The sequence below is a fragment of the Oryzias latipes genome, chromosome 18 (assembly GCF_002234675.1).
Source record: "Oryzias latipes chromosome 18, ASM223467v1".
In the NCBI taxonomy this organism is placed as follows: Eukaryota; Metazoa; Chordata; class Actinopteri; order Beloniformes; family Adrianichthyidae; genus Oryzias; species Oryzias latipes.
In genome coordinates, this window is record NC_019876.2 from 13,556,590 (window position 1) to 13,571,828 (window position 15,239).

General features: G+C 36.9%; 1 protein-coding gene across 1 annotated transcript; it reads right to left on the bottom strand.

Annotated features, from left to right (window-relative positions):
* Positions 1 to 3,383: 3,383 nt before the first annotated feature.
* Positions 3,384 to 10,858, bottom strand: LOC105358534 (carbohydrate sulfotransferase 12-like). Its single transcript, XM_023948995.1, has 5 exons — positions 10,855 to 10,858; positions 8,204 to 8,358; positions 5,133 to 5,276; positions 4,748 to 5,055; positions 3,384 to 4,640 (listed from the first exon to the last, which is right to left on the bottom strand). The coding sequence occupies exons 1-5, from the start codon at positions 10,856 to 10,858 to the stop codon at positions 4,400 to 4,402; spliced, it is 852 nt and encodes a 283-aa protein (XP_023804763.1). The 3' UTR covers positions 3,384 to 4,399.
* Positions 10,859 to 15,239: the final 4,381 nt, after the last annotated feature.

Consider the following 15,239-nt stretch of genomic DNA (forward strand, 5'->3'; position numbering starts at 1 on the left):
AAGCCACAAAATACAGGAAAGACAGATAAGAATGCAATAAAACACATACAAGAAAATAAAATGCCACCAACTACTGAGCAGTGTTGGGACTAATGCTGTTTAAGCATAACTGCATTACTAACGGCATTACAAGTTGAGTAACTAACTATTTATATCCCAGCTACAATGGCGTTCTAGTTTTTTTTTGGATGAGTCGTGGTGCGTTACTTGACAGTTCATTGATGTGGTTTAATTAGCAATCAGATAAATTGCTTGTTTGGGAGTGGGCAGCAGGAAACTTAAATGCCGAGGTCTTTGACCATATTTGGGCAACGGACTGGTTTAACATTTTTACGGACCAGTCTGTATGAAACTAAAGCTGGTGTACGATTTTAAAGATCCCAGTTTCCCTCAAATTTTGAGGGAAAGGTTAAGGGGAAATCTAAATGGTCCTACAACTAATTTAGTGTAAAAAGACAGTTTGGATGAATATACAATTAAAAAAAGTTGCTGACTTGTGAAAGTCATAGCGATTGGAACGATTCTTTTTTTCCCCCTTAAGCAGAAAGACTGTCTTCTGTGTGATGCGGGGAGAGGGGCGGGAGTCCCATTCAAAATCATGACTGGCCACAGAGTCAAGTGGACAAACGCATGCTGACACTCTCAAAGAAGGAACTAACTAAAGGAACAAATTCACGTTTGGCACTGATACAAAGACTTTAACAACGTCCGTCTGAAGCCGTTCAAATCTAACGAAGCACCAAACACAAGTCACCGAGCCCCAGTGCGAGTACTTCGGTGACAAAACAGCACCATTGAAACGAGTCAAACTGGGTTTTACAGCCAGTAACTCACACAGGAATGAACAGAAATATGGCAAAGTTATGCAGAGCTGAACTTTCCCATCCCTGCTCAAATATGATCATAATGTGCTTTGATGATGAGAACACAGCATGAAATATGCAGCTAAAAACGTCATTTCATAGAGTACTTGAAATGCTTGTTTACACTAAATAATAATAATTCAACATTTCCTACATTCCTACTGCATGAAAAAATCATAAATTTAGTTTTATTTATATTTAGAGATAGCTTGTTATTATCAAATCCTTTTTTAATCAACTTTAATTCTTGTTCAACTTCATTCAGCAACTCATCAATATTTTTTCCTGTACTAAAATATTAGCATCCTCAGCAAACACAAATTTCAATTTTGTTGACCTCACAAAATGTGATTTTTGTTTGTTTTTTCTGCTGACAAATCGGATTACAATGTTTTGTCTTTTTGACTGTTTTTGAGGAATTCTATGACGTGCAGCTATAGTTTTCCTGTCAATAATAATGTCTTGGCTGCTGAATAACTCAAAAACCTGCTGCTTAAGTGTGAGCAGTTCACCTGGTGGTGCATCCGGCCCTTCCTTTGATTCTGCAGTGTTAAGAACGATCTTTGAGTGTTGTTCCAGTTGTTCCACTCTGTTTTCCAGGTCTTCAATTTTCTTTTCTTTGTCTTCAATCCCCTTTTTCTGTTGTTTAACTTCCTGCAATAAATCCCTCTGCTGCTCCACCACTTTCCCTAATTCTCCTGACAGAAAGCTTATATTGTTTCACTTCTTCCATGCCCTTTGCTAAGTTTTTAGCCACTTTAGTATTTGAGAGGATGATCGGCCTCTGGTAGGCCGTGGTGCTAAAAAGAAGTAAACACAACAGGAAGAAATAACTAAAGGTAAAACAATATAACTGCCAGATGAAAGGACCCATAGGCAAAAAGAAACAACCCGTGCTCAACCCTATTTTGACCAAAGCAGGCAAAGGGGATTATTTCCCATAATTCCCTGTGATGCCAGCTCCGAGAGTAACCCCTGCAGCCTGCAGAACTCCGACAGCAGACCAAACGTGCACGTTAATAATATGACTTGCATGAAAACTGTGGTATTTTCTAAACATAACAATAAACACGAATTATGACATGAGCAATGTCCTCTCTGCCCGCAACACTCCCGGGTCGCCATTATTATAACATTTAAACATTCCTTCAAAATAAGTGCATGGAAAATCCAACCCACCACAATGCTGAATGGTTCAAGGGAATCTCCCGTTGGGCTAAATCCATATTTTAAGTAGGACTCCTGATCCTGTCTATTAAATGTAACTTTCTTTTTTTTGGAAGTCGAAGGCTCCTCTTCTGTCTCCTGGCTGGGCCTTTTCCCCTTGGCAAAGAAACTTTCCAAAGATGTTTGTTTTTTATTCATTTTGCTAGTTCCTGGGTTTTCTTTTAGTGGTATCCTATCACGTGACCGAGACGAGCGAATTGGCCTCCGTCAAGAGTAACATAAACGGATGTAACAGAGAATCGGGCAATTTTTCAAAATAAAACATCTTTCAGATTCTGAAACAAATAAAATGGAAGTCATATACACTCAAAAAACGTTCACTTTGAATGAACATAAAAAAATTATGGAAAGGATTTCCACATGATTAGATTGCGTTACTTGAACAAAAATGAATCATGTTGGTCCTACTTAATTTATTTAGGTTGGCTCAACTTAATGAATTTAGGTTGGGTCAACTTAATGTATTTAGGTTCAAACTAATAAATTTAAGTTGATTCAATTTAAATAGAGCAGTTGCACCCAACTTTAAATTGATATTGTTGCTCACTCTAAAAAGAAAAACGTTGAACCAATTTAATTGAATCACTTCAATTGGTCACACCTAAGTAAATTAAGTTTATTTAACTTGAATTTCTATTTATTTCTATAATTTTATTTATTCATCTGTAATTGATATGTTGATCCAAAGTTACAACCAATGGGTCTTTTAATTTTCACATCAAAGACATGAATTACCCAGCAAAGTCCCACATCACAAGACAGGAGCTCAATTACCGCGAACTCTGTGTTAAGTATTGGAACATTAACAGTTTGCCACACAAGGGGGTTGGTCTTCATCCTCTACCAAACTTTAACTCATGGTGCAAAAAAAAATAAACATAACAGTTTAAATCACTAGTTAAAACAGAGTAAAACAGCTTGACAATAAAACCCATGGACAAAAACTCACACTTAGACCCCAATCTGCCCAGATAGACAAAGAAAATGGTATCCCACAATTCCTTGCGATTACTAATGCATCCAATTTAATGGTATCATGTTGGATCAACATGATTGAAATTAGTAACTTTTAAATGGATTATTTTTATGTACAATCGACATGATTCATTCACGTAAGATTTACAAACATAAAATTTTCTGGTTGAAATGACAAGTTACTTTTTCGTTAACTTAATTGGCTGGTAATTTCCTTTTTTTGAGTGTAGGAGCAATCTGGCAGCCACGCCTCTGTCAGTCTGCCCCAGGGCAGCTGTGGCTACATCAGTAATTCACCAAATATGAATGAGGAGTGAATGATTGATGGACACATTGTAAGCGCCTTGAGTGTCTAGAAAATCCAATCCATTGTTATTATAAAACAGCATTATTGGATTGCAATTGTGATTGCAACCCAGAAAAAAACTGCTACACTAGTCGTGTACTAACTTTTCAATTCTACATTGTTTCTTTTATCATAGAAAGAGCAGGGGCTTTTGCCTTTTGTTGTTAGTGAATTATGATGCCTAAAAATTAACATTTAGAAATTTTAAAGTGTGAATATTCAAATCTTATGCTGTCTGTTGTGTGAAATTATGTGGTTTGTTCATTTTCTGAGGCAGTTTCAACATTGAAGTGAATGAGCACAGGAGAACTCCTAAAGGCCATGTCTGCGTACATTTTGCGCATTTTATTTTACATGTATGTAATTTCGGTCTTTCGTGATACATGCACGACATCTGTAATTCAAGAGTGTTGCTTGCATTCGTCAATGTGTGCAGATGTCCATCAAGCGTTTCAGCCCACAAGTCTTTATGTGAATTCGGTTTTGAGTTGCTCAAAATTTTTGGTTGGTTGAGAATTACACAGTTAATGCGTATTTTACATGGTAAATACATAATTATTACAGAAATCTTATGCAATTGTGTGTTATTATTGCAAGATGCAAATTTTTGGCGTTCCACATATGTCCACATATGTCTAACAGACTTTTTACGGATGTACCACTGATTTATAACTTTTACATCATGCATACGGCACACATATCACCTTCAAATTAAGTAATTGACGCATGAAGCACTAATGAATTGCATGTAAACAGCGCAATAATCACGCACCGTTCATGTTCTACTTTGCTTTACATGCTCTTTGCGTGGTTTAATTGTTCTTCTTCAGCGGTTTTAGCGTGGTTCATTCATAATACATTTTTGAAAATTTCATGTAAAGACTGCAACTTTTCTCACTTTTTCCCACGAATATGCACGTATGACCAATCATCAGTGCAATATGGGCAAAATGTAGCAGTGGCTGTGTGCCATGGGCTTGACATCAGCTCAGTCATCCAGCAGTTCAGTTGGCCTTCTGTAGCCAAATAGTTGAAAGTCTTTTTCATAGATTTTGTACAGCTTCCTCCTGTCTTCTATTGGTACCCCTTGAAACCATTCCATAACAGAACTACCAGAAGTCATATTTTCATATGATGGAGGAAACTTAATGGCGTTTTCTAACTTTAAAATCTTCAGCAGCTGCTGAGCATCTTCTTGAAGACTCTCTTGATGGCCAACAAAGTCATATCTGAGAAGAAAGAAAGAAAAACTGCTGTTTTATTGCAAATTGTTATTCTATGAGTTTGATTCAAAAGTGAATGCTATAGTTGTTACTTTTGATAAATATGTCCTTACTCAACAAGGCAGGGGTGGCACAGGCGATGCATCTGCCTCCAGTGAGGCTCAAACGGTGCATATTTCTCTGTTCGCGGGTCAACTATGTACTGAACAAAGTTATGGAACGAAGGTTTGACATCCGTTTTTTTTGTCCCATTAAATTTAACAGGTACATCCTTCTGGGTTTTATAGCGTTGCAAAATGACTCTAATGTAGCCATCATAAAAGTACTGATCATAATTCAGCATCTTGTCCCTGTAAGCCGAGATGAGGCGCACAAATGGATCACGGACAAACAGAAACTTGGTGTAGTGCTTTAGTTTTGCCTGTAAAAGAAATAAATACACATCACACCTCTATTTGAAACTTTCAGGGCATTCCTATTGTTGCTGCACAAACTGACCTTTCTTTCTGGCATTGAATAGTGCTTCAGGAGTCGGAATCTATCAAATTTGTGGACCATGTTACTTTTAAAGGACATGGGGTCAGGATATGGTTCATTCTGTTTTAAAGCAATCAAAGTCCTTTTCCAGTTGGTACATGCCACCTGCAAAAAATATGTTTATGCTAAAGTGTTAATGCTAGTGTTTCAAATACTGACACGAAGAGATGTTTTCCTTTTTCATTGACTCAATTTGATAGTTTTGCCAGCCAATTACTGAAAAATGTTGTACATAACCATGTTTTTACCTTCCACACAGTTTAAATATACTTAAAAAATGATGGCAAAAGCTATGTTTTCCTCAGAAACTGTTCAAAAACACAGGTTTTGAAAATTAGTCTGTTTATCTTAGAATTCCGATCTTGTTAGCATGTCACTAGCATGTTCATTAGCATTTTTTGTAGCTTTAAGGCCTGTTCACACCGGGACGAATTTCGCCGGCGATTTTCGCCGACGTTTAACGCCTCGTGACTAAACAAAGGGCACCAATGAGAGTGTGCACACCGACGCGAAAAAACGCCACGCGTCAGAGCGTAAAAAAAAAAAAAAAACGCCTCGGGTTCGTTTTTTTTTTTCGACGCGTCACGTCGAAATCTATTCGACCAATGAGAATGGCGCTTTTGCACACGTGTCTGGAGCTTCTGAAGTTACAGTAAAACACAACTTGGGGGCGCTCAAACACAAAACTGCCTTGCTGAACACACATACCAGCGAAGAAGATGGACGCCGTGTAGCGTCTACACAGCAGCGAAGAAATAATGACGGACATTCTAAAATATCCCCGAACCAAGCACCAGTTGGAGCAACTGGTGCTTGAAATATTCACGTTTTCTTTGTATGATTCTGACAAGCGTGTAAATACTTGCTCTCTTCTTCTGAGGGAAAAGCGACTTTAAGAAGCGTAAAGTTGCGCAGCGCCACCTTGTGTACAGGAGTATTTGTTTACATTAAGCGCCATCTAATGTCAGGGAATGAAATTGCATGTTCGCTCAGCTCATCGTCAGCGAAAATCGCCTGGGTGTGAACACAAAAAACGTGGCGAAAAACGCTGGCGAACAACGCCTGGCGAATATTCGTCCCGGTGTGTACGGGCCTTTAGTGTTACAGTTCTGCCTTCAAATGCAAACACTTTTGCAATATAAATAAACATATAATTTTGGACCTTTTATCCTGAAAATGTCATTAAATTATAAGGAGGACCAAGTTGGGAGACGTTAGCAAACGCAGAGCTACGAAATTACATTTAGTTTAGTTTTAAACTCTGCTAGCGTAACATTTGATGTTTTTTTCTTTTATGCTCCGTCTTCTTTGAGTGTGAGGGTCTGTTTGCAGCCGTCCTACAGTCAATTGGTTTGGAGGTCAACTTCTTAGATTTAGCGGTAGCGTTTGACTACCGACACTTTTTAACTGTTCACGCAATTAACGTAACTAACAAGTTCTGAAGCGGAGAAAAGCAGCATTTCGCCGATACACACCACTTTATGGTAATGAATGCTTACACAATCATCGTAAACCAACTGGTTCTATAGCGGAGACAAGTGGCTTTACGCTTCGTGCAAAGCCAAAATGGAAAGCCGCTTTTCCCAGAGTCAGAATTAGTTGATAAGTGTTTTCATTGCAGTTTTTTCGAAATAGGTCAATTTTAATGCAGCTTCGAAAACCACCTCCTCCAATTTTTTTTCGAGAAATTGACATGCTTCCATTAAGCCAATTTATTATTGCAAATCCAATTTGCGCAATTTCATAATCAATAGAAGCGCCTCTATTGATAAACAATTGTAGAGTCACAGTATATATATCTCTAAAAAATCAAAATATATATATACATATATATATATATATACATAAATATATATATATAAATAATATATATATATACATATATATATACATATATATATATATACATAAATATATATATATAAATAATATATATATATACATATATATATACATATATATATACATATATATATATATATATATATTATATATAAATAATATATATATATACATATATATATACATATATATATATATATATATATATTATATATAAATAATATATATATATACATATATATATACATATATATATATATATATATTATATATAAATAATATATATATATATACATATATATATACATATATATATATATATATATATATATATATATATATACATATATATATACATATATATATATATATATATATATATATATATATATATATACATATATATATACATATATATATATGTATATATATATATATACATACATATATATATATATATATATATATATATATATATATATATATATATATATATATATATATATATATATACATATATATACATATATATATATATATATATACATATATATACATTATATATATATATATATATATATATATATATACATATATATATATATATATACATATATATACATTATATATACATATATATATATATATATATATATACATATATATATATATATATATATATATATACATATATATATATATATACATATATATACATTATATATATATATATATATATATATATATACATATACATATATATACATATATATATATATATATATATATATATATATACATACATATACATACATATATATATATATTTATATATATATATACACATATATACATATATATATATATATATATATATATATATATATATATTTGTTATATATATATACATATATTTGTTATATATATACATATAAATATATGCATGATGTTTTAACTTTATTTTAAAGAATTTATTTGCAATGGTGTTTTTGCATCAAAATTCAAAAGAAACCGAAAATTAGTGCCCCCTCTGGTTTAAGACCAGAAGGGGCATTTACTTTTGCGTTTACATGTTTTTCTGTACAACTCAAACCTCCAAACTTCTATCCTGCATAAATGACATACGTTTTAGCCCAGATGTCTTTAAAAAAAATAAAGGAACAGGTAAGTAAGAACAGATGATGCGTCACCTTAGGAATGTAACAGTAAATGATGCCGTGTTGGTCGTCCACAATGAAGTTATTCAAATCAATATTATTCAAGTTAAACAAACTTTGATTGACGCCAGCACAGTGTTTCCTCAGAAGATCCTTTCTTAGTCTTTGTTGTTCTAAATATTTTGGTGCTGTAAACACAAAAAGTAAACATTAACTTTGCAAAATCATTCATTCCCTTGTACTAAATTTAGTTTTAGCTCTGAGGTGAAATGATGATGAATATCTGACATGCAAACAGAAGCAAAATAGTCACGTTAAACAAATAAAAAACTACAGAGCAATTCAAGCTTTCACTGGCTGGGCTTAATTTCATACATTAAATTACACAATACAACAAAATTACACACAAAAGAAAGATTCATACTTATATTTTGCAGATAAAAATCCCATCCATAAATTGTCAAAGTTAGAAAAACCATGGGTCCCAATAGCACAAAGATAGTCATGAATTCTTTGTTTAACCCCATATTGTTTGCAATACACTCCTAATGATCAAAAAAAGCAGAAAAAAACACAATTAGAACTAAAAGTGAAACAAGTCAAAGTTAAATTTCCCCATAAAAATTTAAATTTTTTCCATATGCCATTGCGTTACTTTTACAAAATTAAATATTCCTTACCTAGTTGAGAACCTATGGAGAAAATAAAAAATAAAATAAATACACGTAAAATGCACGTATGTTTGTGTCAAAACAAAAGAAACAATTATTCGTCTGACATATGAGGCAACAAAGCCACGAAAGGCAACAGCTTCTCTTTTTTTAAACCCTCGCCAGCAGAGAGACACATAGGAAAGCAGCATAGGAAGGGAATTAATTGAATGTTTGAGCTGACATACAGGAAGTAAAAGCATGTCAGGTAAATTTATGTAGCTGTAGGTGTGCCTCCTTAAATCCAGTCATGCTGACTTATTCTTGATTATTTAAGACTTATTGTTGAGCTATTTCAGCTTCACTGGTGACATATATGGACTATTATCATGAATGATGACAAACCCGCCATCCTATTGCTTTATTCCAGAATGGAAAAAGCCTATTGGAGAAGAGGCAAAGCTTTTTTTTAACCATCTATGAAGTTATGATAAAGCTGGACCCCCTATCTTTTACATTACAACCCAACTTCTCTGTGCAGTAGAACAAACCCATGAAGTATAAATCAACCGGTAAACCAGAAAAACCAAGCTTTGTACGTGACATATTAGCTGCTCCCTTTTGGGCTAATAGGGTTTTTATCTGATAGCTACGCACCAAAACATGAATAGCAAAGTCAAACCGTGTGTCTTCCTCTCTATGTAAGTGAGGGCGTGGCGGGTGCTGTGGCAACCCAATGTTGCGTTAGTCTTTGATCCTTCATTTGAATCTGATCTGCCTGTTGAAAACAACATGTGTTGTGTGAATAGTGAAAAGACTATAATTCTCACCCTCAATTCTTTGTCAGGTTTACTCTTACCCCTTAGCCCTTGAAAATGGGTTTAATGATAGGGCAGACCTGTAATCATCAGTGCATCTCTGCTTTAAGGAAGATTCTTAATTATTGTCCTGAAATATTATGATCAGTGTTACGTCCTCAAAACCGTAGGTGTAGGGCCAGTGGGGACCGCAAGACAAAAGGGAGTAGGGGAGGGAAGGAGCACAGTTTCAAAAGAATAAAATAAATAGACGCAAACATGGCCTGTATCTCTACACTAAAGCAAAATTAAAGTATCAACGACTTCTTTACAAAACGGATTCAAAGCATAAAATAGTGCCCCGTTTCCACTGAGCTGCATGGTCTTGTCCAGTCCAGTGTAAAATGGACCCATTAAGGTGGACTCAACCATACCATTTTCAGGCCCAGATTGGTTGGAAAATGGGATATACTTGTATGCCGGAGCCCAAACTGCTTTACAGTCACAGTCCCACTCCCACGTCTGCTGCCAAACACTGATGCCAACCTATAACCACCAGAGGCAATGTGAGGTTCAGCGTTTTGCCCAAAGACACTTAAACACATAGGCAGCCAAGGCCGGAACCGAACCTGCAATCTTCCGATCATAAATCGACCACCTTACCGCTAACCCAAATTGCCTGGACCATTCAAAACCGAGCAGTTATCGGACTGCTCAGTAGAAACAAGGCTTTGGTGGCACCAATCAACTCGCCCAGAGACGCTTCGCGTCTGACGATTCAGGCTTCCACGGCGTGCGTTAAAAAGTAATAAATGCACACTTCGTCGGCTATTAACCCTTACTTATAACGTTGCTAGTACTTTGAGTGAGCAGCCGCTTTAGGTCACACGATGCACAAAAAAGTTAAGCATTTGTTTCTTTTTTGTTATATAATTCTACCCAACATATTCCTTTTCAAAAGTTCATTTACTTTTTACAGATTTACGTAAACATAATGAATACAGCAGATAATTTGTTGTGGGTTAGTCAACAATACCACGATGATGTGTCGTCGAGTAAAACTTAGTTTTTTTCATAGTGCTGTAATGCGATTAATTTATTCGTGACACGTAATTATTTAATCGAATTCATCTTTTTTAAGCCGATAAATGCCTTAAAAAGCCCGATTTGTTACTTGTTCAGTTGTAACACATAAAACACAGTAAGAATGACTTTGTCAGGCTTCTGACTACAGTACCCATAATGCCCCAAGCAGCACGACTTCGTAGTTTACCAAAGTCAGAATCTGAATTCTTCCTGTACCCTTACATTTGGCCCTCCAAGTGGAGAGTTATGGAAAAATAGTGTCTTCGAATTCAGAAGTTACTACCACTCAATAACGTCACCAACAGTTGCCGGTCATCTACGCAAGCGCTCGAAAAATACTTCAAAACTTCGGTTTTATAACTTTAAAAAGTCATGCTAAAACAAAAAGTCATTACTTCCATTTACATGTAAACTTCTGTGCTTCAGAGCACACCCACAAAAAGGACTACATGTCTCTCACCCTACCAGCAGAGGGATAGCCAGCCGTAACCCTTGTACTATCCTAGGCACTTTAACATTGGGAGTTGGGTCATCTAGACCCACTAGACAGTGCTCTAAACCTTTTTTCTTCAATGATTTGTGATCTTCACTGATGTCCATGGATTACATGAAATCTTTCCACCTTTATCCACCTGTGTCATGGTAGGGAGAACACATCAATGTAAGGGTGGGGTCATCTAAGATAGCAAAAGGGTTAAGTCACTAGAAAAACAAGTTTGGATGTCATAAAAGCTCCAAATGCCCCTACAGTTGAAGCGATAGAGAGGAACCAGAGGCCTACAGGATGAATTTGGATTCAGCCCAACATTTGGCCGTGTTTCTGTGGCCAAATTTGCTGTGTACCACAGACAAATGTTGTATATTTTATTTAATTTATTCATAAGTTCATCAGACATTTTACAACAAAAATGTCTTATTTAGGTAAAAAATTAACAGACTAAAAGCTTCAACTATAGAGAACTTTAGCTATGATTTTATTTTATCTATTTATAGTGAATCTGTTTTACTCCCATCCGTGAACCTTGCCTGTTCATGCTGTTCCCCGTTTCACTTTGCTGTCAATGGTTGGTTATGTTTTAGTTGGCTCCCGTTTCATAGGAGTTGACATAAATGACCTTAACTAAATATAATACACCCAAACATAATTAGTATGTCAAACTTGAGGTTGAGTTTTGGAAAGCTCTGTTCTACACTGACAGTTTTATCATCTTTCGGCGTTATCTTTCACTTTACACCCCTGTCCCCATCTCTAACTGGCATTTATTCGCTGTAGTGGTTAGCACATGACCTCATAGTGAGAGGGCCCTGGTTCGAATTCCACCTGGGTCTATTCTGTGAGTTCACCTTGTGAATGCATGTTTTTTCTACCTCCTACAGTCCAAAAACATGCTTCATGGTTTACTTGGTGACTAAGCCGTGGATGTGAGTGAGTGTGTGAACAACCTTTGGCGGACTGGTAACCCATCCAGTGCATGGGATAGGCTCCAGCAACCCCAAAGGCGTTAAGCAGGTTTGGAAAATTGATGGATGGCGTAATTCTCCATCTGCGTGACTCATGCAATCATTAACTTGTTTCTCTTTTCATATTATGAAGGAGATAATTGTAGTTAGTTTGTTTGTTCTCTTCCTTGTCCAATCTAACCGGTTGGGCCACTGTAACTATGTTTGGTTCTACTGAATGTTTCCTGTTGGAGGGTGCCATTTCGGTCCCAACATCACTTTTTACACACTAAGTGGTCGTAATATTATAAAAGAACATGAACTGTTTTAACTTATTTTCTGCATTGGTGGCAGTTACTGAATTGACTTAATTTCTATATTATTTATTTCTGAAGGGTTTTTATTCCTGCTGTTGTTGGACTTTTGGTTGTAAAGTGGTGCCTTATAGAAAAACAAATTTATTCTAAAATAAATAGATTTGATTTCAAATTATTTTAAATTGAAGCCAAGGAACTTATTACAGAAATACGTGACATGGCTGAGTGGCGTGTGACTTTTTCACTGATGTATTGACCTGTTTTCATGCAAAACACACCCTTCTTGCATGCAACTGAATGGTGTTCTGCCAGTCGGTGTGACCACATGAGGGCTGTTGGCAAACACCCAGGTTTATTATCGTCAAACTGATCAGGACCTTGTGTAACTCCATGCTTTTTAAATCAGTCACACTAGTCTGTTACCATGCTGTTCCATAGGATTTCCAAAAGAAACAAGCTTATTTTGCTTTTTAATGCTCCATTAAGAATAAAATAAATACATACATTTTTTTGTCTGTGAAATGTTGTACTTGAATGACGTCAGATGAGGACTCCCAAGATTTTTGTGTGTTTGTGACTTATTAGTAAAAAGTTATTGCAAAGTCTTTCTATCTATCTATCTATCTGTGAAGGTTTGAAATTTTGAGAGTTCGAACAAAAGAAAGAAAAGGTGTTAAAATGTTCATGTGGGTCTAAGAAAAGTGTAGTGATGAGTTTTACAGCCCTAAACATTTGTAAACCTACCTACTTTCACCTATTGCTGGTTATTGTAACCGTGGTACTGTGCGACATTACTTCCGAGATGCTTTAATTGTCACCATCTACAAGAAAAAGGGCGACCGTGCAGATTGCGGAAACCATCGGGGTATATCACTATTGGCCATAGCTGGAAAAGTGCTTGCAAAGATTGTCTTGAATAGATTAAAGACCATTGCTGAAGAAGTACTTCCTGAGTCTCAGTGTGGTTTTCGGGCTGGTTGATACACTTCAGACATGATTTTCACTCTGAGACAGCTGCAAGAGAATGCAGCAGAGCAGCACCAACCACTTTATATAGTCTTTGTAGATTTTACAAAGGGTTTCGATACAGTCAATCGTACAACTCTATGGAAGGTCCTTGAAACCTATGGTTGCCCAGACAAGCCTGTCAACATTATTAGGCAATTTCATGATGGAATGAGGGCACAGGTTTCAGTTGGTAGTAAACCTAGTGACACCTTTCCGGTTAACCATGGCGTGAAGCAAGGGTGTGTACTGGCGCCAACCCCCTTCTGTCTTTATCTTACAGCTGTGCTGAATACTATGAAAGAAGGCCCAAACAAGGGTGTCTTCATCCGCACAAGAACTGATGGTAAACTTTTCAACCTCGCCCATCTTTGTGCCCACTCTAATGGCCCGTACACACCGGGACGTATATTCGCCAGGCGTTATTCGCCAGGCGTTATTCGCCAGCGTTTTTCGCCACGTTTTTTGTGTTCACACCCAGGCGATTTTCGCTGACGATGAGCCGAGCGAACATGCAATTTCATTTCCTGACATTAGATGGCGCTTAATGTAAAACAGAAAAACTCCTGTACACAAGGTGGCGCTGCGCAACTTTACGCTTCTTAAAGTCGCTTTTCACTCAGAAGAAGAGAGCAAGTATTTACGCAATTGTCAGAATCATACAAAGAAAACATGAATATTTCAAGCACCAGTTGCTCCAACTGGTGCTTGGTTCGGGGATATTTTAGAATGTCCGTCATTATTTCTTCGCGGTTGTGTAGATGCAACTCGGCGTCTATCTTCTTCGCTGGTATGTGTGCTCAGCAAGGCAGTTTTGTGTTTGAGCGCCCCCAAGTTGTGTTTTACTGTAACTTCAGAGGCTGCAGACACGTGTGCAAAAGCGCCGTTCTCATTGGTCGAATAGATTTCGACGCGACAAACCGAAAAAACGAACCCGAGGCGTTTTTTAAAAAGTGACGCTTTGACGCGTGGCGTTTTTTCGCGTCGGTGTGCACACTCACATGGGTGCCCTTTGTTTAGTCACGAGGCGTTAAACGTCGGCGAAAATCGCGGGCGAAATTCGTCCCGGTGTGAACAGGCCTTAAGACACAGGAGATGTGTGTCAAAGAACTACTTTATGCTGATTACTCGGCCCTTGTAGCTAGTTACGCATCTGACATGCAACAGATTGTAGATCGCTTTTCCTCTGCAGCTGAGATGTTTGGATTAAAGATAAATATCTCTAAGACCGAACTACTTTATCAGCCTCCCACATTATCCAACGAACACCCAGAGACGATTATGGTCCATGATGAACCACTGAAGTCAACAAAGAGTTTTACTTACCTGGGCAGTACCTTAACTAACTCAAACTCAGTTGATCTGGAAGTGGAACGGAGAATACGTTCGGCCACTAAGGCCTATGGTGCACTACAAAAGAGACTGTGGAGTTGCCATGACATCAGTACTAGTACCAAAGTGGAGGTATATGCAGCCGCAGTCATCCCCTGTTTGCTATACTCCATCGAGTATACCACTCTCTACCGCAGACATATCAAGGCTCTAACAAGACTTCAGCTTCGCCACCATCGCTTCATTCTCAACATCAAGTGGCAAGACCGTATCCCTGATGTTGAGGTTTTGAGACGTGCTGACACACATTGGCTATAAAAAAAAAAAAAAAAATGCCCCTCTCACCCTCCGCGGGTGGTTTCTCTTCCAAGCTCGGGTCCTCTACCAGAGGCCTGGGAGCTTGAGGGTCCTGCGCAGTATTTTAGCTGTTCCTAGCACTGCG

Bases quoted from the DNA above. Each gene is read 5' to 3' on its own strand.
- LOC105358534 (XM_023948995.1), bottom strand. The intron at 5,056-5,132 runs GTCAGTTTGTGC...TTTCTTTTACAG, and splicing joins ATTCAATGCCAGAAAGAAAG to GCAAAACTAAAGCACTACAC. The intron at 4,641-4,747 runs GTAAGGACATAT...CTTTCTTCTCAG, and splicing joins TGCCACCCCTGCCTTGTTGA to ATATGACTTTGTTGGCCATC.